General features: G+C 46.7%; 2 protein-coding genes across 10 annotated transcripts in view; one reads left to right on the forward strand and one right to left on the reverse strand.

Moving 5' to 3' along the window:
- The window catches only part of CUL4A (cullin 4A), a 58,371-nt gene extending 51,244 nt beyond the window's left edge, over window positions 1–7,127 (reverse strand). For all 3 annotated transcript variants that reach the window (XM_026447157.2, XM_026447159.2, XM_026447160.2), the window contains exons 1-2: window positions 6,416–7,127; window positions 6,104–6,219 (exon numbers count right to left, since the gene is read on the reverse strand). In XM_026447157.2, the coding sequence (XP_026302942.1) occupies window positions 6,104–6,219; window positions 6,416–6,563 (264 nt within the window). In that variant the 5' untranslated portion in view covers window positions 6,564–7,127. The remainder of the gene's footprint in view (window positions 1–6,103; window positions 6,220–6,415) is intronic.
- Window positions 7,128–7,474: 347 nt separating this feature from the next.
- The window catches only part of PCID2 (PCI domain containing 2), a 46,956-nt gene continuing 26,656 nt past the window's right edge, over window positions 7,475–27,774 (forward strand). For 5 of the 7 annotated variants that reach the window (XR_003306714.2, XR_003306715.2, XM_026447163.2 and 2 more), the window contains exons 1-7: window positions 7,527–7,596; window positions 16,179–16,268; window positions 18,344–18,417; window positions 19,363–19,428; window positions 20,368–20,409; window positions 21,776–21,830; window positions 26,240–26,343. Coding sequence is in view for 4 of the 7 variants with exons in the window: in XM_026447163.2 (XP_026302948.1) it covers window positions 7,561–7,596; window positions 16,179–16,268; window positions 18,344–18,417; window positions 19,363–19,428; window positions 20,368–20,409; window positions 21,776–21,830; window positions 26,240–26,343 (467 nt within the window). In the remaining 3 variants the exon portion in view is untranslated. Of the gene's footprint in view, window positions 7,597–16,178; window positions 16,269–18,343; window positions 18,418–19,362; window positions 19,429–20,367; window positions 20,410–21,775; window positions 21,831–26,239; window positions 26,348–27,774 lie in introns of all 7 variants that reach the window. The other 2 variants (XM_023217690.3, XM_023217691.2) reach the window with 2 other exon arrangements.

The raw sequence follows: 27,774 nt of genomic DNA on the forward strand, positions 1-27,774 counted from the left end.
GCCACACGGACGAGACCTCCACAGCCACACGGACGAGACCTCCACAGTCACACGGACGAGACCTCCATAGCCACACGGACGAGACCTCCACAGTCACACGGACGAGACCTTGAGAGCCACACGGATGAGACCTTGAGAGCCACACGGATGAGACCTCCACAGTCACACGGACGAGACCTCCATAGTCACACAGCGACCTCCACAGTCACACGGACCAGATATCCACAGTCACACGGACGAGACCTCCACAGCCACAGAGACAAGATGTCCACAGCCACACAGGATGCGACCTCCACAGTCACACAGATGCGATGTCCACAGCCAGTCAGACGAGACCTCCACAGTCACACGGACGAGACATCCACAGCCACACGGGACGAGATCTCCATAGTCACACAGCGACCTCCACAGTCACAGAGGATGCGACCTCCATAGTCACAAACAGATCTTCACAGCCACACAGGATGAGACCTGTGTAGCTGTGGGGGTCCCATCCCTACACTGGGTCTGCAGCTTGGGTGTGAGGAAAGGATGCCACCTAATACGAAGGATTAACCACTCCCCTTCACTGACCATTATCACCTGCTATCAACATGTCATGGAGACAACTACTCTGTGACTCAAGAAAGACAGCCTGGCTTTCCTCAGAACTTGTATGTCAGCCAGGTGCAGTGGCTCACACTTGGAATCCTAGCACTCTGGGTGGCCAAGGCGGAGGACTGCTTGAGTCTAGTAGTTCCCCAAGCAGCCTGGACAACGTAAGGGAGGTCACACCTCTCTAAGGCCTGAGAGGTTAGTTTTTGTGCAACAACAAACAAAAAAACCAGTTCTAAATCAAAACATAGCCTTTCTCTGAAACCTTTCTAGAAATGCAGTCTTCAGTTTTCTGTTGTCTCGTTTAGCAAAAAGTAGGACTAAAACATAGAGACACAAAGACACAGAAGATGCACTTTCTTCAGGGAGTTAGTTATTACAGACCTGAATTCAGGTGGTTAAACAGAAAAGATCTATGCCTTCCCAACATTCTCCTCTATACATTACAGGGGGAAAATGATGAAAACAAAGTAACAGGCCGGGTGTTGTGGCTCACGCCGGTAATTCCAGCACCTCGGGAGGCCGAGATGGGCGGCTCACGAGGTCAGGAGATCGAGACCATCCTGGCTAACACGGTGAAACCCCGTCTCTACTAAAAAATACAAAAAACTAGCCGGGCGAGGTGGCGGGCGCCTGTAGTCTCAGCTACTCGGGAGGCTAAGGCAGGAGAATGGTGTAAACTCGGGAAGCGAAGCTTGCAGTGAGCTGAGATCTGGACACGGCACTCCAGCCTGGGCGACAGAGCGAGACTCCATCTCAAAAAAAAAAGAAAACAAAAAAACAAAGTAACAAACAGAGAAACAACAGGCCAGCTGAGGCCCACACAGTGTAAGCAACAGGACTCCTAAGGGGTTTAGAGGTAAAGGGAGACTGAGCAAAACCAAAAACCAAACGTGAAACAAAAACTTTCAAACTTGGGTGAGAATTGGTCCTTTCACATATGATTCTTTGGCACAGTATACACCACCCCACCTATACAAAAACTTAGACTTTATTTTGAAACACCAAGTCAAATCTATTGCCTGCTTGATCAGACATCAGTAATTTCGCATTTGCTTTTCTTCCATTTCTATCCCACTTGCTTCCAATAGATCTGAGGCAGCTCATGCTTCAGACTCTGTGAGAGGCCAGAAGCCCACCTGTGCGTGGAGAGCCGACCAGCTGCAGATGCCCACAGGTAAGGGAATCGACTGATTCCACATGTCCCCTAGTGGGGCAGCACCTCCAGAGATGCACCTGGAATTTGCGATGTCTCATTCCAAGGAGGAACCAGTGACTGTCATTTTGGGGTAAGCATTCCTAGTTCTCAGGGTTTCAAGACAGACACCTAAAGCACCTGCAAACATTGTTCATAATATGTACAGTGATTGTTTTATAAGACATATCACTGTGTACAAGGTGTTGCAAAGTATAATTCTGCCATTTTAAGTAAAAACAATGAGGCAGCAGATATCAGACAGCCAAATCGCCAGGAAAAAAGTAGTAAGAAGCTTTAGCTGTAAGGTATTGTATTTTATTAAACCAAAGACCTCTGAGAGTTCAGGTGGGACTCGTTTCTAGTCAAGACACAGTACAAGAACTGTATTAACTTTCTGCCTGAAATAACCATAAAATCAGACAAAATATATGAAGTAACAGTTTTTGAAGCACTGAGTACTGGGCTATGAAAGACAGTGAATCTCAGAAAGATGGGAGGCAAATAGGTCCCAACTGCTCAGTTTCCTGCATGGAGAGCTTCCAGGCTGTGGTGTGGGGGCCCTGAGTGAGTAGCTGGGACTACAGGAGTGCAACACCCCACTAGGCTAATGTTTACATTTTTTGTAGAGATGGGGTTTCACCATGTTGCCTAGGCTAGTCTCGAACTCCTGGGCTCAAGTGATCAGGCCACCTTGGCCTCACAAAGTGCTGGGATTACAGGTGTGAGCCAATGAGCCCAGCCTGTCAATATTGTTAAGAAATTAATTCTCCTACATTGATCTATAGATTCTATATACTGTCAATCAAAATCTTAGCACATTTTTTTTTTTTTTTTGAGGCGGAGTCTCACTCTGTCGCCCAGGCTGGAGTGCAGTGGCCGGATCTCAGCTCACTGCAAGCTCCACCTCCCGGGTTTACGCCATTCTCCTGCCTCAGCCTCCCGAGTAGCCGGGACTACAGGCGCCCGCCACCTCGCCCGGCTAGTTTTTGTATTTTTAGTAGAGACGGGGTTTCACCGTGTTAGCCAGGATGGTCTCGATCTCCTGACCTCGTGATCCACCCGTCTCGGCCTCCCAAAGTGCTGGGATTACAGGCTTGAGCCACCGCGCCCGGCCCACACTTTCTTATACAAATTGGCTGATTCTGAAATTCACATGGAAACACAAGGGACCAAGAATAGCCAGAAACCTATGCAAATGTATGAAGTTGGGGGGCCAACACACCCCGATTTCACACCTCACTCCACCTACTCCTACATGGTTTCTGACAGAGGAATAAAGGCAATTCAGTAGGGGAAAAGAGCTGAATAACTGGACATTTGCAGGGAAAACACTGACTCTAGATTTTTTGTTTGTTTATTTTTTGAGATGGAGTCTCACTCTGTTGCTCAGGCTGGAGTGCAGTGGCACAACCTCGGCTCACTGCAACCTCTGCCTCCCGGGTTCAAGCGATTCTCTGGCCTTAGCCTCCCGAGTAGCTGTGATTCCAGGCGCCTGCCACCACGCCCGGTTAATTTTTTGTATTTTTAGTAGAGATGGGGTTTCACCATGTTGGCCAGGCTGGTCTCAAACTCCTGACTGCTCAGGTGATACACCCGCCTTGGCCTCCCAAAGTGCTGGGATTACAGGCATGAGCCACTGCACCCGCTCTGACTCTATATTTATATTTCACAATATATACAAAAATTCACTCTACATAGATCATAGACCTAAATATAAAACCTAAAACTCAGGCCGGGCGTGGTGGCTCAAGCCTGTAATCCCAGCACTTTGGGAAGCTGAGACGGGCGGATCACAAGGTCAGGAGATCGAGACCATCCTGGCTAACATGGTGAAACTCCGTCTCTACTAAAAAATACAAAAAACTAGCAGGGCGAGGTGGCGGGCGTCTGTAGTCCCAGCTACTTGGGAGGCTGAGCCGAGAGAATGGCGTGAACCTCGGAGCTTGTAGTGAGCTGAGATCCGGCCACTGCACTCCAGCCCGGGCGACACAGCAAGACTCCGTCTCCAAAAAAAAAAACAACAACAACAACAACAAAAAACCTAAAACTCTAAAATGTCTGGAAGAAAATATAAGAGAAAACTTTGTGACCTTAGATTAGGCAAGATTTCTTGGATACTAAAAGTTCAGTCCATAGAAGAACAAACTGATACATGTGACTTGAAAACTTAAAACTATTACTCTTCAAATGGCACGGTTAAGAGAATCAAAAGACAAGTTGAAGACTAGGGAGAAAGTATTTGCAAGGCGAATATCTGATATAGGACTTGTATCCAGAATACTTAATAAACTCAAATACTCAATAATAAGAAAATAACCAACACAACAAAAATGAGCAAAATATTTAAATAGACACTTTGTCAAAAAAGATACAAAGAATGGCAAGTAAATATGAAGATGCTTCTTCGCATTAGAAGGAAATACAAACTAAAACCACAAGGACACTCCACCACACACCCACTAGCACAGCTAAAATTACAGACTGAGGACACCACATGCTGGCGGCGGAGTGGAAATGGAACTCCCATGCACTGCTGGGAGAGGCGCAAGAGGGGCAGCCGCTGTGAAAAACAAGAAATTTCATAAAAAGGTAAACATACATTTTCCATATGACCCTGAGAACTTACTTCTAGGTAAAGAAGTAAGCAGAACTTACCTGAGAGGAATAAGAATATATGTCCAAACAAAGGGTCATTCACAGATGTTCACAGCAGCTTTATTTAAAACAACCCAAGGCCGGGCGCAGGCGCTCACGCCTGTAATTCCAGCACTTTGAGGGGCCAAGGCAGGCGGATCACCTGAGGTCAGGAGTTTGAGACGAGCCTGACCAACATGGTGAAAATACAAAAATCAGTCAGGTGTGGTGGCGGGTGCCTGTAATCTCAGCTACTCGGGAGGCTGAGGCAGGGGAATCGCTTGAATCTACAAGGTGGAGGTTGCAGTGAGCCAAGAGTGCGCCACTGCACTCCAGCCTGGGGTGACAAGAGTGAAACTCCATCTCAAAGAAACAAATAAAAAACCCCAAACACGGACACTCAAATGTCCATTAACTGATGAATGGATAAAATAACTGTGGTATACCCATTCTACGAGATAATAAACAAGTTACAATCACATTGCGTGTGCATGAATCTCAAAAGCACTGTCCTAAGTGAACGAAGCCAGACACTACAAAACAGATGACTGCATTTAGATAAGGTTCTGGAAACGACAAAATATAGTGATAGAAAGCAAATGGGGGACTGCCAAGGGTTAGGAGTCAGGGGAGAGGGCTGACTGCAAAAGTGGTCATGGCAATTTCGGGGGTGGTAAAAATATTCTACCATTCTACCAAGAAAGAGTCTATCTTGACCATGGTGCTGGTTACATAAGTGTATGTATACATCTGTTAAAACTTCTTGGAGTGCACATTATATGTAGACTGTATCTCAAAGCTGGTAAGAAAACATAATTCACTCACACTTCAGACAAAGAATGGATGTATGTACACCAAACTGTCAACAGTTTTCTTTGGGTGGTAGGAGTATAGGTGATTGAAGTCTTCTTTTATATATTTTTTTATAATTTTTACAAGGCATTCACTTGCATATCCAGAAAAGAATTTTTTAAATTCAAGTCTTTTAATAGAAATAATTGTATGACACATCGTGACCCAAAATGTAGATATCAGACTACTTAATGAACGTTGTTTTACAAAAAGACGACGCCAGAAAAAAAATCCGCTTGTAAATAAAATATCCAAGTATGGTAAAATGCACTTTTAGCCATTTTTTGTTACTTTATAAATGGAACACTATTACTTTGAATTAAACGCTACAAAATCTGAGTATCTTAAAGGCAACCACTGATTACAAAACAGAGAAGAAAACCACTTTTTTTGAATTTTGAAGTTTTTCAAAATCTGAATATCTCAAAGGCAACCATTAGTCACAAAACACAACAGAGAAAAAAACCCTCTTATTACTGTGGCAAGTGACACAGTACTAACAGTTTTATTTATAACGAGAGAAATAATTTGCTGTATACTTGCAAAATAGCAGTCACGTGGCTCCTAGAAACACACCTCCTTCTCTTCTGTAATGGGATAACTTTAAGAATCGTTCTAAGCAGCTTAAGCCTGAAAACAAAAATTCCATCACGGCAATAAACAAAACCACTTGTTGCCTCTGGGGCTCCCGGCCCTGCAGTGGAGGCAAACGCCCTGCCTTTCCGCTCCCCGGCGAGAGCCTGCGAGGCACCCGGAGCGGCCGCCCGGCCGCGTCTGCGTCACGCGGGGCAGGAGCGGCGCCCCCAGCCTCGGCCGCCGCCTCACCTGGTAGAGCTCCTCGAGGTTGTACCTGATGGAGGTGCTGCTCTGCACGGCCCGCACCGCCTCGTGCAGCTTCCGCCACGTGTCTTGCGTGTAGTTGTCGGGCAGCCGGGGTCTGTCTGCAGGGCGGAGAGAGAGCTGGCGGCTCAGGGCGCGCCGCGAAGCGCCCCGCGTCGCCACCCCCGACCCGGCCGGCGCCCCAGCGCCCGCGCTCAAGAGGCCCGTACGGATCGCGGGCCTTCCCCACAGGGCGGGCGGGGTCTCGTGGGGCCCCCGATGGGGTCGCCCGTCCCTCGACCCGGCCGCCGCACCCACCTCGGAAGTTCTTGATGACCAGCTTCTTGGAGCCGCCCGCGCCCCCCGCCTTGGCGGGCGCGGCGGCCAGGGCCGCGGGCTTGGTGAGGCCGTTGGTGCGGCCCACGAGCGCCGAGAAGCTGCCCTTCCGCGGGGCCTCGTCCGCCATGGCTGGGCCGGAACCGCCGCGCCCCGCCCCGAGCGCCGCCGCCGCCGCCCGCCCAGCTCCGCTCCGCCCGCCCCGGTCCGCGCGGCCTCCGCCCCGTCCTCCTCGCGCGCCCCGCCCCGCCCCGCCCGCGTGCCCGAGTCCAACCGCCGCCGCGCCCGGCTACTCCTGAGGGCTTAGGGGCGCGCTCTGGGAAACCCTCCTGAGGAATCGGACGCCCCTAAGAGCTTCGGACACCCATTCTTGGCTCGAGGGCGCGCGCCAGGACCCCACCCCCGCCCCCGAGGGATCGGGACAGCCCCGGTTCGGGGGGCGCACCGGGACACCCCCCTGGGGCTCTGGGTACCCCCTCCTGGCTCGGGGGTGCGTGCCGGGGGCCCCCTCCTGAGGGGCTCGGGAGCCGGGACCCCCTCCTGAGGGCCCCAGGGAGCACTCCTCCTGAGGATTCGGCACCCCCACCCGGGGCGTGAGACCACCTCGAGGGCTAGGGGGTGCGCGCCGGGACGTGCCCCAACTTCTGAAGGCTCGGGAGCGCGCGGCGGAGGCACCTTATGAGAGCTCGGGAGCGCGCGCCATGTCCCTCCCCCTCCACCCCCGCTCGGGCGCGCGCCCTGAGGCCCTGGCCTGGCGCGGAGCGTCCTCCACGGCCTGGTTTTCACAAGGGGTAGTCGAGGGGACAGCGCAGTGAAAGGCAGTTTAGCAGTGGGGCTGTTCTCGCCACTGGACCCCAAACCCCTCAGCCCAGACGGGCCCGAACACACAATCAGAGCCGCTGGCGTCCCGGCTGAGAGGACGGGGGCCCGACAGAAAGACCCCGGGACCCCTTGGCCCGAGCGTGTCGCCGAGCCGGTCCCCGGATTCTCCCTCCGGAACCAGCCTGCGCACAGGCGACGGGGTCGGGGGCTCCGGGACCTAGACGGACCGAAGGCCGGAAGTGACGCCAGCTGGCCCGCTTGGGGCGTAGGGGGTGTCGCTCTGTGCTCGGTGGCGCTTTGTGCCCATGGCGCACATTACCATCAACCAGTACCTGCAGCAGGTGGGTCCTAGCCGGGGAGCGCGCGGCGGCGTGGTTGGCCCTCGGCGTGTTCCGTGTGTCCGCTCCTGCCTTGGACCCTCAGGCGTCTTCCTTTCGCGCCTTGCCCCCCCTCCTCCGTCCGGGTCCCCGGCGGGCAGCGGCGCGAGCTGACTGAAAGGCCGAACAGCGGCGGCCGGGGCTCGGGAAGGCGACCCGAGGTCTCCCCTGCAGGGCCGCCGTGGGGGCCGGGCGGTGACCGTGGATCGCGGAGTTGTCGCGGTGTAAGTAGACGCGGGGGCCCCAGGTCACTGCCCTCATTTGCTGGCGTGTGTGGCCGCGCTCCCAGGGGGCCCGAAGGGCCTGCGGGCCGCGCCAAGGGCCCGGTGTGGGCGGTGCTGTGTCGGATGGACGCTGCTTCCCAGCAGGATGCGGGATAACTTCGGGGACTCCAGGAGACGATGGAGGGGTAAGCGCGAGGCTGTGGCCGTGTTGCAGGCCGGGCTCGTGCCCCTGGTCTTAGCTGTCTTTTAACGCCCTTCACTCTCCGAGCACAATGCACGCTTCACATCGCTCGGTAGATGCGTCTGACGGGTGTTGTTCAACAGCCTTACAGGCTTCATAGCGTATATTCTTTCCACTTAACTATGCTTGTCCTCAGAACCAGCACTGTGGTAACAGGGATAGGAAAAATAGGGAATGGATTTTTAAAATATTTGAAGGAAACATTACCAGGACGTGGTGAATAAGAATGGGTGGGCTGAGGGACACCGAGGAGTTAAGAATGATTCCCAGGTTTGTAGTCTGGGAAAAAGATGAATAGAGTGGATTTGGAGGGAGAAATAAATTAAGTTTTGGGCATGTTGAGTTTGAGGTGTGTGTTGACAACTAGGTAAAGATACGTACTTGACAGCTGAAAAGTCTGCCATGATTGTGACCAGCAGTTGCTTGTTTAATTGAGAAAACTGGTTAAAACAGGAATCAGCCGGGCGCGGTGGCTCAAGCCTGTAATCCCAGCACTTTGGGAGGCCGAGACGGGTGGATCACGAGGTCAGGAGATCGAGACCATCCTGGCTAACACGGTGAAACCCCGTCTCTACTAAAAAATACTAAAAAAACTAGCCGGGCGAGGTGGTGGGCGCCTGTAGTCCCAGCTACTCGGGAGGCTGAGGCAGAAGAATGGCGTAAACCCGGGAGGCGGAGCTTGCAGTGAGCTGAGATCAGGCCACTGCACTCCAGCCTGGGCAGCAGAGCGAGACTCTGTCTCAAAAAAAAAAAAAAAAAAAAAAACACAGGAATCACGAAAAGATGGATATATGCTTTTAACTTAAAACATGAAAGTATTTAACCGCTTACCTCAAGTTCGATACTTGCCAATCTTTTGATGTAGGCCCTAGGCCTTTTCTTTAGGCTATGTCTGTTTTGGCCTAATCTTTGCAGAGTTAACATTTTCCGGTATAAGTTTATTTAAAGTTAAACAAGGATATAGGCATTTAAGAACCAATTTGATATGATTGTCTTAATTTTCTTAATCTTTTACCATTTTTCCCCTACACCTTTTTTTTTTTAAGAAACTCAAGTGAGCCTTTTAAAAACTTGCAACTTAGCTTATAGAGAAACAACTGCTTCCTTTTGCATTCATGTTTCATTGATGACCTTAAAAGTACATAACTATCGTAACAGGTTCAGCTAGCAAAAATGGATTTGAGAACAAACACATCTGGATATGAGAACACATACAACTTAGCTGGCAAAAGCTTGCAGTGTATTAGAGTGAAGCCTACTTGCTGAAAGTCCTCATCATGCCTTGAGCATCAGCTCGTGTATTTCAGGAAGGGTTTGGAGAGAGTCATAATTCCAATTCAAGTCAGTTAAAGTGAGACTAGTAAGCGAGCTTCTACTCTATGTGTGTAAGCTGAAGTTTAAACAGACAGATTTGGGTTAAAGATACAAATCTGAGACCCCTTGATATACACATGTTGGGAAAGACTGAGAAGGGGTGACCCAGGGAACAAGTAGAGAGTGGACAGGAGCTGGGCCCAGAATGGACCTCTATAGAGATGTGCATGCCTACATCTCCACAAACAGCAGTGTAGCCACTAACGTGAGACAGGAAAAGTCCACTTCCTCCTAATTTTGATGTATAAAAGTATTTCTGGTTGGACTGGCATGTTACCTAGGTTTTATGTATTAACAGATTCTTGAATATTTTTTAAAAATAGGTGCCTCTTTGATAGAGAACGGCAGCCTGTAGCACACGGTAACACAGCGTGTTTGATTTGTTGTATAGGAACATAGGTGCCAATGTAACTGTATCTCTTTGGGAATAAAACCATCATTTGCACATTCATCAAAGCTAGGAAGTTGGGAGAAATCATTGACTCCTCCTTCAGTCTCAGCAAATAGTCCTTTACCTAACTGGGTGTATCTACGAAGTCTCTCAAATCCATCCCTTCTTTATCTGTTGCCACGTGCTCCCCAGCCAGGACCCACCGGCTGCAGGTACTGGTTGATGGTTTCCTTTACGTTGCCCTTTCCAAGTGAAACATAGCAAAGAGGGCATAGACTTTAAAGACAATAAGACTTCAGCCCAAATCCTGGCATTTTTACTAATTCTGGGACGATGACAAGTTATCATCCTTCTGTGACTTGTCCTATCGACTTCTGTGACTCTCCATCTCTAAACAGGCTTCGCGTAGTTTTGAGAAAAAAAGACCATGAATACACAGCAAATGCATTTGCTTAGTAAATGATAGTTCTGGTATTTTATTGAAGAAGAGTTGAGCATCTGCCTCTGTTACTAAAACTTGATTGACTCTGTTTCGTCTAGGGAAAGTTCCAGATGCTTTTAGCACATCATCTGGTCTGTTTACCTGTTAACTTGGCGCCACCAGTCTAAAGGTTTATTTCACTTGTGCTGAATGTACCGTGGCCCCCGCCGAAGTACTCATAACTTAAATTCACCATTTAACCGTTTTAAATTACACAATTAAGTACCTTCACAGTATTGCACAACCATCACCATTATCCAGAATTTTTTTGTCATCCCAAATGGAAACGTCGTAAGCATTAAGCAGTCACTCCCTGTTCCTGCCTCCCCAAGCCGATCAACCGCTAATCTACTTTCTGTCTGTATGGATTTGCTGATTGTGGTGATTTCAGTATGTGGCTTTTGTGTGTCTTTTACTTCATGTTTTCAGGGTTCATCTGTGTTGGAGCGTGTATCAGTGTGTCATTCCTTTTCATGGCTAATGATACTGCATCGTATGGAGTATTTTGTTTATCCGTTTGTCAGTTGATGGACCACTTCGGTTGTTTCCTCTTTTTGGCTGTTGTGCTGCTGCTGTGAACATTCATGCACATGTTTTGTATTCTTTTTGGCATATACCTAAGAGTGGAATTGCTGAGTCATATGGTAATTCTGTGTTTAACTTCTTGAAGAAATGCCGAAGCAGCTAGCTGCATCATTTTACATTTTCACCAGCAATGTATGAGGGTTGCACTATCTTCACTTCCTTGTCCACACTTGTTTTTTCTATTCTTTTTATTATGGCCATCCTGCGGGGTGCAGAGTGTTATCTTCTTGTGGCACCGCATGATCTTTCTTGTCCCAAAGATTTTCTTCATTATGTTCCTTTTGCCAAGAACACCTCTCCTTTTTACAGGTGTAGTGAACACCTTTATTTAGGGAATCAGCTTTGAGTTAGATACTTTGCTCCTTAATCTTGAATAGTTCTTCATATTACCTTTCAAGAGTTTATGGAATTGGAAAGTCTGACTGTTTAGAAGTGACTTCAGAGATTCATGACCTGTAACAATTTTGAATTTTTAAAAGAGTTTTGAGTTCCAGGAGTGGATGGTGCCCGCTGTGGACCAGACTGGTGGGTGTGTGGGGCATGCAGCAGCCACAAGAAAGTCTTCCTGGGGCCAGAGCCAGGGAGCATCCCCTGGTGAGCCAGGCCTGGGGGTGCCGCTCAGAAGGTGCTCACTTGGAGTCTGGTTGTGTGGTACCGTTGAGGGCTGAAGGCTCTGCAGCATGAGATGTTAAGAGTTGTCCAGGTGGCTGGGCTGCTGGGGTCCTGCATCCACTGTGGCGCCAGTCGCACTTTTAGGGCTTGCTGGTACTGTCTGTTGCCATCCCTGCTTTTCTTCTTCACACCCCCAGCCTTCTCACAAGTGAGTCATTGAGGCAGGGGCTTTGATAGGACCACCCTTGGGACACATTCGTGCCTGCCAAGCAAGCTGGGGCCCTCCTTGGACCCAAGGCCCTGTGGCACTGAGCCCTCTAGTCAGGTCACACCTGGGACACTGGGTGCAGCCCAGGTGGGTGTGGCCAAGCGGAGTGGAGGATGTGGTGACATCACCCTGCATATGTGCAGGGACCACTGTGGGAGGTCACAGGCAGAGGAGTGTTACCAGTGAGTGCTCCCAGCAAGGATCTCCACCTCTCCTTGGAGGGACCCGGTGTCTGGACTCCAGGGTTTGATCCCTTCGTGACCACTTGTCCCCAGTGTGTTTAGCCATTGAAGTACGCTTCCATTCCACAGTGCTTGCTCCAAGTATGGGACTCTCAGTCCCCCATAGGTTCCCTCTGCAGAGGGCCCTGGAGGCCTTGGCGACATCAGAACATCGTGCTCAAGTGTGACCGGTCACCAGAGTACTGATGTTAACCGGAACAAGGCCTCTTCTCAGGCTCCTGCGGCTGGGCCCAGCGCAAGGCCCTGGGTGGTGCGTGTGGTCGTACAGTGTGGGGCCCGGCGTGCCTGGAACCATAAGCAAGGGTGGCTGTGGGGAACGCTTAGCTTGAACCTCCTGTTTGTGTGGAGCCAAAGAGAGCACGGCTCGGCCAGCAGGCTCCAGAACCGCTTTCTAGCCAGAAGCGCCTTAGTTGAGCAAGGTTGGAGTCTGTTGGGGCTCCTGTGGCTAGGCCTGCCCACATGGCACAGGGAGGGCCACTTTGGAAGGCACATCCTCTTTGGGGCTAAACTGACTAGTACTGGTTTTCTTGGGGGACCTGCAGACCAAGACCTGGGCGGGATCGGTCATTTTACCTTCCAGCCCAGGGCCAGCTACTGATGGGAGAGCAAGCAGGGAAGACCCTGTGTGCCTGCCCGGCCGAGGCAGTCGCCTCCCTCGTCCGTGAGGGCGCTGTTCCGTTGCACCTGGTCAGGTGGTCTCGAGGGAGCCAGATGAGACCCCTTTGGAGCTGGGCACCAGTGAGTTCTTGCAGGGTGTGGGCAGTGGACACGGGAAAGCCTCCTGCAGAGGATGAGCAGATGCCAGTGTTGTCTTCTTGGGGCCCCCTTCAGCTTGATGATGATGATTGGCAAATGCAACGTTGTAAATTGCAAAATACTGATCTCTAGCGTGGTCATTTTAAAGAGGAAACCTAACCCTTTCCCCTAAACAGTTGAGGATCTTAGTATCCATCTGTCTGCCTTTTAGATGAAATTCCTAAACCTGTGGCCAGGGCTATGAAGAGAAACTTAGTTTTCATAATACTTGGGCCCAAATCATCTTGCACCCATTGTGACTTTGAAAATGTGAGGAGCTGGGATATGATGTGACCTTGAGCAGCAACCTGTGATCTTACATGGACTGGGGCAGGAGGGCTGCCTCTGAATGGCTGTGATTTCCCCGTGAAGGCATAAAACCTGGAAGTCTTCAGATGGTTTCAGCTGAAGAAAAAGTTAAGCTACTGCTCACGCCGCCAACCCAAATCCCATGGGACTCTCCCTTCTGCTTGGTGCCAGTGCTGCTCATTCTCACTGACGACTGTGGTCCCAGCGACACCAGCCCACCCACTGCACTCACAAGCAGTTCAGGATTCGGGCCCTCATGCCACCAACAACATCTACTCAGTGATGATGAAATTCAGGATTTTTTTTTTTTTTTTTTGGCAGTCTTTTCATCCTTAGAATAAGGACGGTCAAATCCCACAAACTACTGTTTTCAAAGGTTACTCATATTCTTTTTTCTGATATGCACTTAGGTATGTATTTTCTATTTGTTTCAATTTTAAGGTTTGTCTTTCTGTTTTATTTCTTGAATGGGGTTGTAAGTAACTATTCTATTTAAAGGTGTGCTCAGAAACTTTCCTTCTGTCTCCCTCTCACCTCATTCCACCCCCTCTCTAGAAAGATAATCATTTGCGTTAGATTCTGCCTTTTCCATCCTGTATTTCCTTTTGGGATGTACATGTGACACAGAGACATAAACACATATTTTTCTTGTTTCCCTTCATTCTTATACAAGAGGCAGCATTCTATACATACTCTTCTACAACTTGCTTTTTTCACTTAACTGTATCTTCCTGGAAATTATTCCATGAAAATTCATAGAGATCTTCCTCATTGTCAAAAAATGGTTGCATAGTGTGTCTTAAAATAGATGTTTCACAGAGTATTCAGCCAGTCTCTATGGATGGATGTTTAGTTTGTGTCCAATATTTTGTGATTACATGTAGCCGAGTGTAAATATCTTCTGTTTCTAGTTGTAAGTCCCTGGAAGTGTGATTACTGTTTCAAAATGTAAATGCATATGTAGTTGTATGGAATAGTCAGGTGGGAAATTCCTTATCATTTAAGTTAGTCTTGAGGAAGGTGGTGTCAGCCTCCCAGTCATACCCTGAGTTGAACAATGGGGTAGGAGGAGTTGGGCTCCAGTGTGTTGGACTGGTGGCATGTGTCTTCCTTTCTTCTAGGTATAGACACCTGGGCACAGGATTACTGGGTCAGAGAGTAGGCATTTGCTTGCTTTGGTAGAATACCAATTTTCTTCTAAAAATTTACCCCAACTTACCCCACCACCGCTGTGTGAGCCTTCTGGTTGCCTCAGGCTCCTGGCAACACTTGGCGTCATCAGCCTTCCTAGTTGTAGGTACTCTGGTGGGTGTGTAGAGGGAGCTCATCTGCTTGTGCTTTTTTGCCATTTACACATCCATGTTATGACATCCCCGATCAGTCTTGTGTTACCATAAAATGTAAATATTTAAATTTCTCATAGTTAAATTATACTAAATTTCTCATAGTTAAATTATCTAAAGCATTGTGCTTGCCTTTTTGCTTAGTTAGAATTTTTGTGTTTTTTTTTTTTTTTTTTTGAGATGGAGTCTGGCGCCCAGGCTGGAGTGCAGTGGCCAGATCTCAGCTCACTGCAAGCTCTGCCTCCCGGGTTTACGCTATTCTCCTGCCTCAGCCTTCCGGGTGGCTGGAACTACAGGCGCCCGCCACCTCGCCCGGCTAGTTTTTTGTATTTTTTAGTAGAGACGGGGTTTCACTGTGTTAGCCAGGATGGTCTTGATCTCCTGACCTCGTGATCCGCCTGTCTCGGCCTCCCAAAGTGCTGGGATTACAGGCTTGAGCCACCGCGCCCGGCTGTGTCTTTTTTTTTTTTTTTTGAGACAGAGTCTCACTCTGTGGCCCAGACTGGAATGCAGTGGCGCCATCTTGGCTTACTGCAAGCTCTACCTCCTGGGTTCACGCCATTCTGCGTCAGCCTCCTGAGTAGCTGGGACTACAGGTGCCGCCACCACACCTGGCTAATTTTTTTTGTCTTTTTAGTAGAAACGGGGTTTTAGTGTGTTAGCCAGGAGGGTCTCGATCTTTTGACCTCGTGATCCGCCCGCCTCGGCCTCCCAAAGTGCTGGGATTACAGGCGTGAGTCACAGTGCCCTGCCATTTTTTTTGTAAATATAATTTAAGAGCATATTTGGTTTTCTAATTATAAAGTATCTGTTGTGGCAGGAGCTAGATAGGGCAAAAGGCTCCCGGGTCTCCCAGTCTCCACCCCATGGTCCACGCAGTCAGCTAATGTGGTGTGGTACAGGCCCTGCATTCTTTCCTGTGCTTACATGTTGTACATAATTTTTCTCTTCTTTTTTCTCCCAAATCAAGTTATACAGTTTTCCTGCAGTTAACTTTTTTTTTTTCATTTATTCATCGTATTGTGGACATTTTCTCATGTTACTACGTATAGATCTATTTTATTCTTTGTAACAGCAGCCAAGTATCACATTATATGAATGTGTCATCTATTTAGCTATTTCCATTTTCCTTTTATTTTATATTAAGATTGAGTGGAAGCTTTTTAAATTTTGGATATATGTGGTTTTTAACCTGATTTCTTTTTCATAAGCTGTATATTTGGATTTTCAAACATATATCAGTGTGATCGAGTAAAACTAGAACAATTCACCTTCATGAAGAGCTACATGATAAACCACTGACTTATTTTTATTAGCTTGACCTGTTTTTTTTTGCTTCAGGAACATCTGTTTTTGTTTTTTTGTGTCTGTTTGTTTTAAAGAGACAGGTCTTGCTATGTTGTCCAGGATGGTCTCGAACTCCTGGCCTCAAGCAATCCTTCGTCAGCCTCACAAAGTGCTGGGATTACAGGCCTGAGCCAGCCAGGAACATCCTATTTTGAAATGAAATTATTGTTGATCCACTGCAGAGAGTAGTGGCCCCTGTTACGTTTTGATTATTCTGTCTCCCTTCAAACTAGGGGAAAATGAATTTTCCCCTGTGTGACATTCGATGTATTGTAGGTTTTACTGGAACAGAATATTTTATTTTCTGCTTAGATTTCCCTTTCAAATGTTTCAGGTGTACGAAGCCATCGACACCAGAGATGGAGCATCTTGTGCAGAGTTGGTGTCTTTTAAACATCCTCATGTTGCAAACCCACGACTTCAAGTAGGTAAAAGAACTGTGCACACAGGTTTCTGGAGAGAATTACAGGATAACCACTTTCCTAAGAGAAACGTAGAGTTTGAGTAAGAAGAAAACTAGTATTGTCACTGTTATTTGAAAATTGTAAAGTTTCTTTATGATTTATGTAATTTCAATTCATTTGTGGAGCACTGACTGCGGGTACCCTGTAGTGATACAGACCTCCTGCCGTGTTTGATTCCTACACAGCTCTCTGAGGTTTGGAGAAGTGAGATGGTGGAGAGACGCTGGAGCTTAGACTCTGTCCAAGCCTGTGCGTCCCCAAAGCCCCATAGACGTCATGCACCACAGGTGTCTCCTGTTTAAGTAGAAAGTCCGGCAAGCCAAGGCCCAGCCTGGAGTTGTACATGGAGTTCCCATGTCATCTGTGGCGTAGATGATGTTGAGGTGGTACTTACTATAAAAAATGTTGTGGACATTTGGTAAAGCCCTATTTCTTATTGACACCCATTATCATATTGGAGTGTGTTTCTACTGGGAGCAGCATTTTTCTTTTGGAAGAAAACTGGGCTTATCTTTGGCGATTATGTTTGGTGGTGTACAGATTTGCAACTCAGACCAGGTAAATCAGTCTCTGAAGTAGCAGCAGGCTTGTTTTTGTTTTTCTAGTAAATACTATGTGATTCTGTGTGTAGACAGTGTTGAAAACCATTGCTCTAAGTAAGAGTTACTGCTAGAGACTTGATGAGACTCAGGCTTGCCTTGGCCAGAACACCCCATGGCTGGTGCTGTGTGCTTTGTATTGTATCACATGAGAGGACACACACTGTCCTGTTTGCAGTCTGAGATGGATCCCTTCATTGTAAAATTCCCCCAGTAAACTTTCTTCTGGTGGTTTCATTCACCAGGGACTGTAGAATGGTGATTTTTCTGATACTGTCATTCTTCTGTCTCACCATATCAGCATGGGCTCATTGCTTTTGTAAAAACAAAACAAAATTAAAAAAACTCAGTGTGCTGTAATCTATTGTGTATTATTAGTCCAGGTTCTCCAGAGAAACAGAGCCAATGGGATATATCGATATTTATAGAGGTTTAGTATGAGGAACTGGGTCCTGTGGTTATAGAGGTCGAGAAGTCCCACACAAGGAGTGAATTCTTCTTTCCTCGACCTCTTGTTCTATTCAAGCCGTCATCAGACTGGTCATTGCCCGTCCACACTGAGGACGGCCATCACCTTTCCTGAACCTACTAGCGCAACTGCCAGTGTCATCCAGAAACACCCTCACAGGTACTCCAGAAATAACATTGTCTAGGGACTCCATGGCCAGCCAAGTTGACAAAATTAACCATCACCTATTGAGATGTTCAGATTATCTAACATTTGACTGTTAGGAGGAAAGGAAAACTTAGAAAGAGATGTCAGCTAGCCTAGCCCAGGAGATGAGACTGGTGCTCTCAGCAGGAAGCCGGAAAGGGGGAGTCCTAGCACAGCACCATCTGTAACTCGTTAGACCTCACTTACTAAACCTGTGATAGTTACTTAACAAGGATTTCTTGATTGGTTATTAAATACTAAAATATATATGAAAGTGCCTAGAATATTTTCTGACCTGCGGAAGGCGAGACTAAATTATATTCATGGGCTTCTTCTTCCCCTGAAATATTGATAAATATTTGTTGAAGTAATGAACCATTTATTTGTGAGACAGAGTCTCTGTCTGTCGCCCAGGGGGTAGTGCAGTGGCACGATCTTGGCTTACTGCAACCTTCACCACCCAGGTTCAAGCGATTCTCATGCCTCAGCCTCCTGAGTAGCTGGGATTAGCAGTGTGCACCACCACACCTGGCTAATTTTTGTAATTTTTTTTGTAGAAACGGGCTTTCACCATGTTGGCCCTCCCAAAGTGCTGGGATTACAGGCATGAGCCACTGTGCTCATGGCCTCAACCTTTTATTTAGTGTTTTAAACATAAAGTGCTACTGTGAAGTATAAAGCATAAATTTTCTTGAAACAGAGGTTTAAATATCTTTCTATATGTTGCATTCTTTCTGTGCCTATTAATTTTACTTTTGCCATTTTTATTTTTTAAAATCAGATGGCCTCTCCAGAGGAGAAGTGTCAACAAGTCTTGGAACCCCCTTATGATGAAATGTTTGCAGCTCATTTAAGGTAATCTGTCGGGGAGGAAGAAAAACACACACATCTGGAAATTGCTGAATTAACTGGGTATTTTATCTTGCATTATCTTATGCTTGAAGCAGTGAATAATTGACTTTGAAAAAGTAGGAAAATGCATTTGTAATTTCACTTTGATAAAGCCTGTGAAAATTTTATACATCAGTTGTATAATACTATTTTTAACATCACATAATATTTACCATAGTGCCTGGATAGTGGTCTTTTTAGTAGAGTGTGGAGCCTAACCATTCACTTACCCTTTTTGTGGAAATAATATGTCTTTTTTGAAGCTCTTTACATTACTGGGAAAGAACTAGAGTTGAGCAAAGCAAACAATGCTGCTTTTTATGTACACCTCGTATCTACTGTGTTACCTCTAAAGGATCATTTCAGGCAGAAGATGGTGTCCTTATAGCCATGTGAGATTTGATTACTGTCTTTCAGAGCAGCCTAGGCTACAGGACCAGGGTGGGGTATGTGAGCAGGAATGTCCTGTGAACCCCACAGGGTCTTCGGAAGAGTTGGGGCACCACCGTGTTCCTTGTAGTACAAAGCACCTATGACGTCCTAGCTCTGTGCGGCGTGCGATAGGTTCTGGATTGGACGATGAACTAACACTGACATTACCCAGCTGGGAGTCTAGTTTGAATGTGATTGTCAGCTCCTGCTAGTGTGGAAGGGTCATACTCTGTTATCAACGTGTTACTCGTAAACCTGCTGGAGCTAGGTCCTTCTGGGACTTGAGAGAGTAGTCTCTGAGCTTACTGTGGGACTTCCTCTTATCCTCACCTGTTTGTGTTCAGCCATTTGTGTGTTTCTTCCTTCACCCCTTTCATCCCAGGACCACTGGGACCTGTGCAGTGAAGTGAGCTGCGTGTGCTGCATAACTAGTGCTAGGTTTTGTCGTGTGACAGCGTGTTTCTCTTTCTCCTCCAGGTGCACTTACGCAGTGGGGAATCATGACTTCATAGAGGCGTACAAGTGCCAGACCGTGATCGTCCAATATCCTTTGTCATTCATGGCAGCTGTCTGGCGTAGAACACATGCAGTGGATTACTTGGGACTTGAGACCCGGAAACACTGGGCCAGTTGCTCATTTCTGCAGTTAGAAAGGAATGACGGTGTTTTGGAAGAGAAACTCTTTTCAGCTCTTTCACTCGGGTACTTAAATTTAGCATGGATCTGAAGACTCATGCAGTCACTTAGTAAGGAAGAACCCTGGTGAAAAACAAGGATCTTACTCTGGAGAAGAAGAAGGGTTAGGTAGTAAGTATAGTCACAGGGGCTGGTTAAGTCCTGTGGTGAAATATCAGAAATCCAGAATTCAGGCAGAGATGGACAAGAGTGGAGTCAGATACACGTCAGCATTGAATTGTGGCGGCTGAAGACCTTAAACCAAACCAATTCCTACTTCAGTCATGTAAAGGGTATCTTTAGTTAAGGCCTGAATCAGTGAGTGTTCTAAGGATTTGTATGTATCTCTAGATTTTGTCTTTTCGTTTTAACCACCTTGTTTAAATATGCACAGAAGAGAGTTAGGCTACTTGCTTACAGCCTCCTTAGAATTCAAGAATTCTAGAGTTGATAAAATCAGCCTTATGCTACAGATTCTAAAGCACTTAAATATAACTCATGATCATCTGGGCTCAGAGAAACCAAATAAAATAACTGAAATGGCTGATTTTAAAAAATCTTGTCTTTTTTACTTTAGGAGACAGTATGTGTGAAATATGTGTGTTTAGTATACTTGAGCCTAGTGAGATACAGATATTTGTAATGTGAGCTTATACCTTTTTTCCTTCAAGAACTTACTATTGTTGTAACATAAATCTGCTAAAGGGTGAGCTACATTCCTTAAAATTTAGATTCTTATTCTTTACTTTTAATGTACTACATAGCATTGTTTGAACTTTATATGCCATACCTTCCTTAATACAGTACATCATTCTTGCGAGCATTCCAGGCCCACAAAGAAGAAAACTGGTAAGTGTGAACAGAAACAGCTGAATTACTAAATGGCAATTTTTTTAAGTAGAATCTTTTTACAAATTTGCTTTAAATAAATGTGTGTTTTATTTTCCATGAGGGTATTTAATAGTGTGTTGACATCTGGTAATATCCACAAAGATTAGTGGAGTTACAAATCTAGTAAACTTAAATGGTAGATGAGCCACATTGTTTGCAGTGTGTCTGTGTAAATATAGTATTATTTTTATTTCACATGTCCATTTCCCCAGATATTTATTAAATACTGTTTTTTTCCTTCAGTTGTCAATTTTGAACTTTTGGTTTTAAACTTTACATAAAAGAGGTAGACCAACTACTGTTCATTTGGGGTGTTCTAATACATAATAATGGTGGTTATTTTTAAATGCCTTGCCAAACTAATTCTTAATTTCATGATTTATTAACAAACTATAGATAAATACTGAATTTTGTTTATACTAAAGTAACCAAAGGCCTTTTGCAAACAAACCCACCCTTTTATCTTTTTTTTTTTTCTTGAGACAGAGTCTTGCTCAGTTGCCCAGGCTGGAGTGCAGTGGCGTGATCTCGGCTCACTGCAAGCTCCGCCTCCCATCACGCTTTTATCTTTTTCTTTCTTTCTTTTTTTTTTTGAGACGGAGTCTCGCTCTGTCGCCCAGGCTGGAGTGCAGTGGCCGGATCTCAGCTCACTGCAAGCTCCGCCTCCCGGGTTCACGCCATTCTCCTGCCTCAGCCTCCCAGTAGCTGGGACTACAGGCGCCGCCACCTCGCCCAGGTAGTTTTTTGTATTTTTTTTAGTAGAGACGGGGTTTCACCGTGTTAGCCAGGATGGTTTCGATCTCCTGACCTCGTGATCCGCCCGTCTCGGCCTCCCAAAGTGCTGGAACTACAGGCTTGAGCCACCACGCCCGGCCCACGCTTTTATCTTTTAACGTAAAAACTTGCACATGAAAACAGTCCAGTTTTGCCAGTTGGCTGTAAAAGTTGTTTTGGGACATTTTGTGCATTACATATTCTGGTTCCTGTTAGGAAATCTGTTCAAACCACTTCTTTTTCAGTGGTGCTGTTTGGATACTGGTGGGAAGCTGAGGGGAGGAGGATATCCTGGGAGCCTGGAGCTGCAGCAGGGCTGGGGCCTTTGACAGGGTTGGGGAGCACCGCAGTGTGAGGCCCTGGGATGATCAGGAAGTTTGGGGCCTGCAGCCCACCTGGACAGAAGGTGAGGAAGCAAACAACTGTCAGAGTTGTGGATCAGTGTGGACTGCATTCTGGATAGTAGTCCTGGGCGGCTGTTCTTCCCACCTCTGGGGATGGAATCTTGGGTCTCATGGCCCCTCACACTTGTTCACTTTTTGTCCTGCAGGGCTCTGCCTGTCATGTATGCAGTAGCACTTGACCTTCGAGTGTTTGCTAATAATGTAAGTTTAATTTGCTGTCATTATTGTTTTAAAATTAACACTTGGTGACTATCTGTTGTTTAATTTCATGTCATTCTTTCCAAAAGTTTTGAGGAGCGAATTGAAGTTGAGATGTGTCTGGTATAGGAAGCAAAAGAACAGATATTGACTATTCTTTCTAGGTTAACACAAACAGATTTAAATAAACATTTGCCCAGATTTCCACACTGTTCATACAGAGGGAGAGGTTTCGTTTTGTGGTTAACCATTTATGGTGTGTATTATTTTTATGAAGTGAAGTGAGTGGAACAACAGCAAATGAGCTGCTCTGCATCTCTTCTACCTTTAAGATGTGGCCTGCTCCCCCGCTGAATTCAGCTTCGTATAGATTTGGGCAGCAGGAGGGGGCTTCCCTGGGGTGAGGGGAGATCCTGGGTTTTATGGAGGTGACTTCCCCTTGGGAACCCGCAGAAGCCCCCATTATGGAGCAGCATTTGTCTACCTTTTGGTTTTAGGACGACCCCTTTATGGTTTTAGAAATGATTGATGACTTCAGTTCTAGGTAGCATGCAATGTATTTCTCCCTATTGCGCCTGCTAAAACCAGTTAAAACCCTGGGAGTTGTCAGGCTGGCATGGCTATGGGAGGTGTAGAGAAGAGGGGGATGGGGCTCAGAGTCATATGTAGGGAGTCTCCGGGTTTCCCTTTTGTCTCCTGTCTGTCCTAGACTGGGTGCCTTAAAAACCTGAAGCCTTTCACTGTCAGGCAGAGACAAAAAGCCCCAAGGAAACCAGGAGCCTGGGAAGACAGTCCAGCAAGACAGAACTCTGACCATCACTGCCTCACTCCAGTGCCTGGCACAAAAAGTCAGCAGGTCCCTCCCGCCCCATCCGCAAAGTGGTGCGGGCTGGGGGTGGCCCAGGACCTCCACCCTGGGCTAGCAGTAATGAGGAGCTAGGTGGATGGCAGAGGCTCAGCAGGGGACCTGGACCTCCCCCATTCAGTGGCAAAGGGGATGCACCTGTTTCTCTGCTTACATCGTGAGGCCTGCTAAAAGAAGATAAATAAGATCCATAGTCTCGTCATGTAGTGCCCCAAATGTCCAGGATTTAATCAACACCGATTACCAGGAAAATGTCAACTTTCTGAGATTTCGAATGAGAAAAAACATTCAGCAGAAGACACCAATGCTGAGATTGCACAGGTGTTGGAATTATCTGACAAGAGTTTTAAACAGCCCTCTTGATTCAGCAAGCAATTTAGAACATGCTTGAAACAAATGAAAATGTTTAAAGTCTCAACAAGGAAATAGGCAATATAAAGAAGAATGGGGGAGGGGGGAGGGGTTTCCAAGATGGCCGAATAGAAACAGTTCCAGGCTACAGCTCCCAGCATGAGCGACCCCGAAGATGGGTGATTTCTGTATTTCCAACTGAGGTACCGTGTTCATCTCACTGGGGCGTGTCGGACAGTTGGTGCGGGACAATGGGTGCAGCCCATCCAGCGAGAGCTGAAGCAGGGCGAGGCATCGCCTCACCCAGGAAGCGCAAGGGGTAAGGGAATTCCCCTTCCTAGCTAAGGGAAACCATGACACACAGCACCTGAAAAATTGGGTCACTCCCACCCTGATGCTGCGCTTTTCCAAGGGTCTTAGCACGCGGCATCAGGAGATTATATCCCGTGCCTGGCTCAGAGGGTCCCACGCCCATGGAGCCTCCCTCATTGCTAGCACAGCAGTCTGAGATCTAACTGCAAGGTGGCAGTGAGGCTTGGGGAGGGGCGCCCGCCATTGCTGAGGCTTGAGTAGGTAAACAAAGCGGTGGAGAAGCTCGAACTGGGTGGAGCCCACTGCAGCTCAAGGAGGCCTGCCTACCTCTGTAGACTCCAACGCTGGGGACAGGGCATAGCCAAACAAAAGGCAGCAAAAACCTCTGCAGATTTAAATGTCCCTCACTGACAGCTTTGAAGAGAGTAGTGGTTCTCCAAGCACAGAGTTTGAGATCTGTTGGCTTGTAACCAACAAACATTTATGTCTCACAGTTCTGGAGGCAGGGAGGTCCAAGATCAAGTCACCAGCAGATTGAGTGTCTGATGAAGAGGGCTGCTTCCTGCCTCATAGCACCTTCTTGCTGTGTCTGCACGTGGTAGATGGGGCAAAGGATCTCTTCAAATCCCATTCGTGACAGCTTCATCTTCATGACCTCATCACCTCCCAGAGGCCTCTGTTCCAAACACCGTCACTTTGAGGGTTAGGATTTCAGCATGAGTTTTGGAGGGGACACAAACATTCAGACCATAGCAGACCATTTGGAGAGTATTGTCTTACTGAGCCATGCAGCAACGCCCAAGTGTTGGCACACCACTGTTAAAAACCCAACCCCCAAACCCCTACCTTTCTTGATATCTACAGGGGCCTCATCAGAAAAGCCTTGGAGTAAGGAAAAGCTGCAAAACTCACGGTAGTTGATAAAAGTTTTCCAGAATTCTGATTTTTGTTGAAAGCACAAATGTCGTCGTTGGCAACCAGTACCATCAGTTGTTTGCCTGGAAGTGACAGATTTGTTTCTTTTTTTTTTTTTGAGACGGAGTCTGGCTCTGTCGCCCAGGCTGGAATGCGGTGGCCAGATCTCAGCTCACTGCAAGCTCCGCCTCCCAGGTTTACGCCATTCTTCTGCCTCCGCCTCCCAAGTAGCCGGGACTACAGGCGCCCGCCTCGTCGCCCGGCTAGTTTTTTGTATTCTTTAGTAGAGACGGGGTTTCACCGTATTAGCCAGGGTGGTCTCGATCTCCTGACCTTGTGATCCACCAGTCTCGGCCTCCCAAAGTGCTAGGATTACAAGCTTGAGCCACCGCGCCCGGCCGACAGATTTGTTTCATTCGTTTTGGAGAGTATGGTCAGCCAGATGCCCAAGCCTGGGTAGCTAGCTGTGTCTGTCTGTCAGTTTTCTGTTCCACAAGAAGCAGTTAGTCCAGCTCACAGCTCAGACAGCTGCCCAGAGGTTTTCTGTAAACAGCCATGAGATACCCGTGTGCAACAGAATTGCTGTATGCTTCTCATTTCTTCACAAAGAATATAAAAAACATGTGTGCTCAAGGACCAAGATTTAAGAAAATTCGTATTTACTGCATTATCAAGGACATTTTATTTATTTATTTAGGGATGGTCTTGCTCTGTCACCCAGCTGAAGTACACTGGCGCAATCGTAACTCACTGCAGCCTTGAGTTCCTGGGGCTGAATGAAGCCTCCCACCTCAGCCTCCCGAGTAGCTGGGACTACAGGTGTATGCCACGATACCAGGCAAATTTAAATTTTTTTTTTATAAAGGCAGAGTCTTGCCATGTTGCCCAGGCTGGTTTCAAACTCCTGGGCTCAAGTGATTCTCCCACCTCAGCCTCCCGAAAGTGCGGGGATTACAGGTGTGAGCCACTGTGCTTGGCTCATCAAGGACGTTGTTAAAAGGAAACTATTTTTACTGGTTTGTTGATTGATTGATTGATTGGTTGATTGCAAAGTGTCTGGTGTTTCAGAACATGATGATCACTTGTGTAGTTTGCTGCCGGTGGGGGCACTCCAGCATTTTACCTATTGCTGTTTTTGCACCATCAGTGCAAATGTTAATATAGTAAAAAAAGACCATGATGGCTTAGTGTTGTCGTGAATATAGTTTGAGCTGTGGGTCATTTGCAAGCCTGTTGTAGGCCTTGCGTTTGTGGAGAACACAAGTGGGAGAAACAGGTTCTTTCTTTAACCGAGGCCATCCTCGCAAATGCGAGGGAAAAATCAGACTCAGCAATGACTTTGGTATTTGTTAAATGTTTTTATTTCAAGCGTTTTGACTAGCCAGCTTCAGGGACTGAAGGAAGAGAGCTCACTTAGTAACATGCAGTGCAGGTTTGAAAAGTTGGTGACTGACTTAACTTGAAATAATTGAAGAAAGATTAGGTTTGTGGAAGAATTGGAATAATACAGACTTCTCAATTTTTAAAAATATTATAGTACATGCTAGCTGATTTCTCCAGAATCTTTCGGGACTTTGGCTCTTAATCGTACCCATTTTTTGCTTTAAGAAATCAATGTTTTGGCTTGATTGTGGCTTGATTACAAGCATGGCTCATGCTTGTAATCCCAATACTTTGGGAGGCCAAGATGAGAGGGTTACTTGGAGTCAGAAGTTCAGGACCAGCCAGAGCAACAAAGTGAGACCCTGTCTCTACAAAAAAAAAAAAAAAACCCAAACCTAGCCAGGCATGGTGGTGCCTGGTTCCATGGTTCCAGCTCCTCAGGTGGCTGAGGTGCGAAGATGAGTGGAACCCAGGAGGTTGAGGCTGCTGTGAGGTATGATTGGGCCACTGCACTCCGGCCTGGGTGACACAGCAAGATCTCGTCTTGGAAAAATGAAATAAAATAAATGTTTTTATATTTTATTAGGCAGATCAACAGTTGGTAAAGAAAGGAAAAAGCAAAGTTGGGGACATGTTGGAAAAAGCAGCAGAGTTACTGATGAGCTGTTTCCGGGTCTGTGCCAGCGACACGTGAGTAAGGACTTGAGGACCGTTGGACGCTGTCGGTCGTGGTTTTTGTCGCAGTGTTCACCCTTTTCTGGCCTGTGTTTATTGTTGACGTATATTTTACTTCTACACATATTGTAATCCCACAACTATCATTATTTTTGCTTTAAAAAGTTGATTGTTTTGTAAAAGAAATAAGAGCTGAGGGAAAAAAAGAGTCTTTTCGTTTGCCCACATTTGACCATGCCTGAAGCTCCTCTGTGCAGGAACCAGTTTCCGTCTGGTGCCATTTCCCTTTCCTGAAGCACTTTCTTCCGCATTTGCATTTGTTGAGTGTCTGAGGGCAGTGACCTCTAAGCTTTCATTTTTCTGAAACTGTCTTTATTTTTTTTAAGAAAGTTTCTCTTTTTACCAGTGAAGAAGATTACCATCATTTTTTAAGGCTCCTTTTGCTACATGGAGTCTCGTGGGTTGACAGTTTTTTTCCTTTTGGCACTTTAAAAATGTCATTCCATCTGGGTTCCTTTGCTTCTGATGAGGCCTTGCCGCCGCTCCCTGTATAGAATGGGTGTTTTTCCTCTGGCTACGATTTTCTCTTTATCATTTGGCATCAGTCATTTGGCTCTGATGTGCATAGTTGGCTTTTGTTTTCTTTAATTTCTCCTGTTTAGGGTTCATTGGGCTTCCTGTATTTGTAAGTTGATGTTTTTAAAAATGTAATATTTTACATTCTTCAACTACTTTTGGCCCCATTTTTTCTCTCCTCTTTCTGGGATTTCAACTGCGTATGTGTTAAATGCATGATATTATCCCACACAGGCCACTGTTAGTCTCTTTGTTTATTTTTTAACCTTTTTTTTTTTTTTGGAGACAGAGTCTTGCTCTGTTGCCTAGGTTGGAGTGCAGTGGCGCCATCTCAGCTCACTGCAACCTCCGCCTCCTGGGTTCACGCCATTCTCCTGCCTTAGCCTCCTGAATAGCTGAGATTACAGGCGCATGCCACCACGTCCAGTGAATTTTTGTGTTTTTAGTAGAGATGGGGTTTCACCATGTTGGCCAGGCTGGTCTTGAATTTCTGACCTCAAGTGATCCACCCTCCTCTGCCTCCCAAAGTGCTGGGATTGTAGGTGTGAGCCACTGCACCTGGCCTCAATCTTTTTTTTCCTCTCTCCTCCATTTTAGGTAATTTGTATTGACCTGCTTACAAGTTGACTGATCTTTTCTGCCATTATTTATTTTTAAATTCTCAACTTTCCATCTGATTCTACTGTAGAGTTTCCATTTTTTCTTCTAAAACTCCCATCTCTTCACCCAGTATATAATTACATTTATTTGTGAGATTTAGGAAATTTTAAAACAAAGAAAGATTATCAAAGGTATCCATATATAAATAAACAAAAACTATTGTTCCCAGAGAGTAGTTGTTTTAGTCCTCTTGTGTTGCTATAAAGGAAT

Source organism: Piliocolobus tephrosceles, chromosome X, assembly GCF_002776525.5.
Source record: "Piliocolobus tephrosceles isolate RC106 chromosome X, ASM277652v3, whole genome shotgun sequence".
Taxonomy (NCBI): Eukaryota; Metazoa; Chordata; class Mammalia; order Primates; family Cercopithecidae; genus Piliocolobus; species Piliocolobus tephrosceles.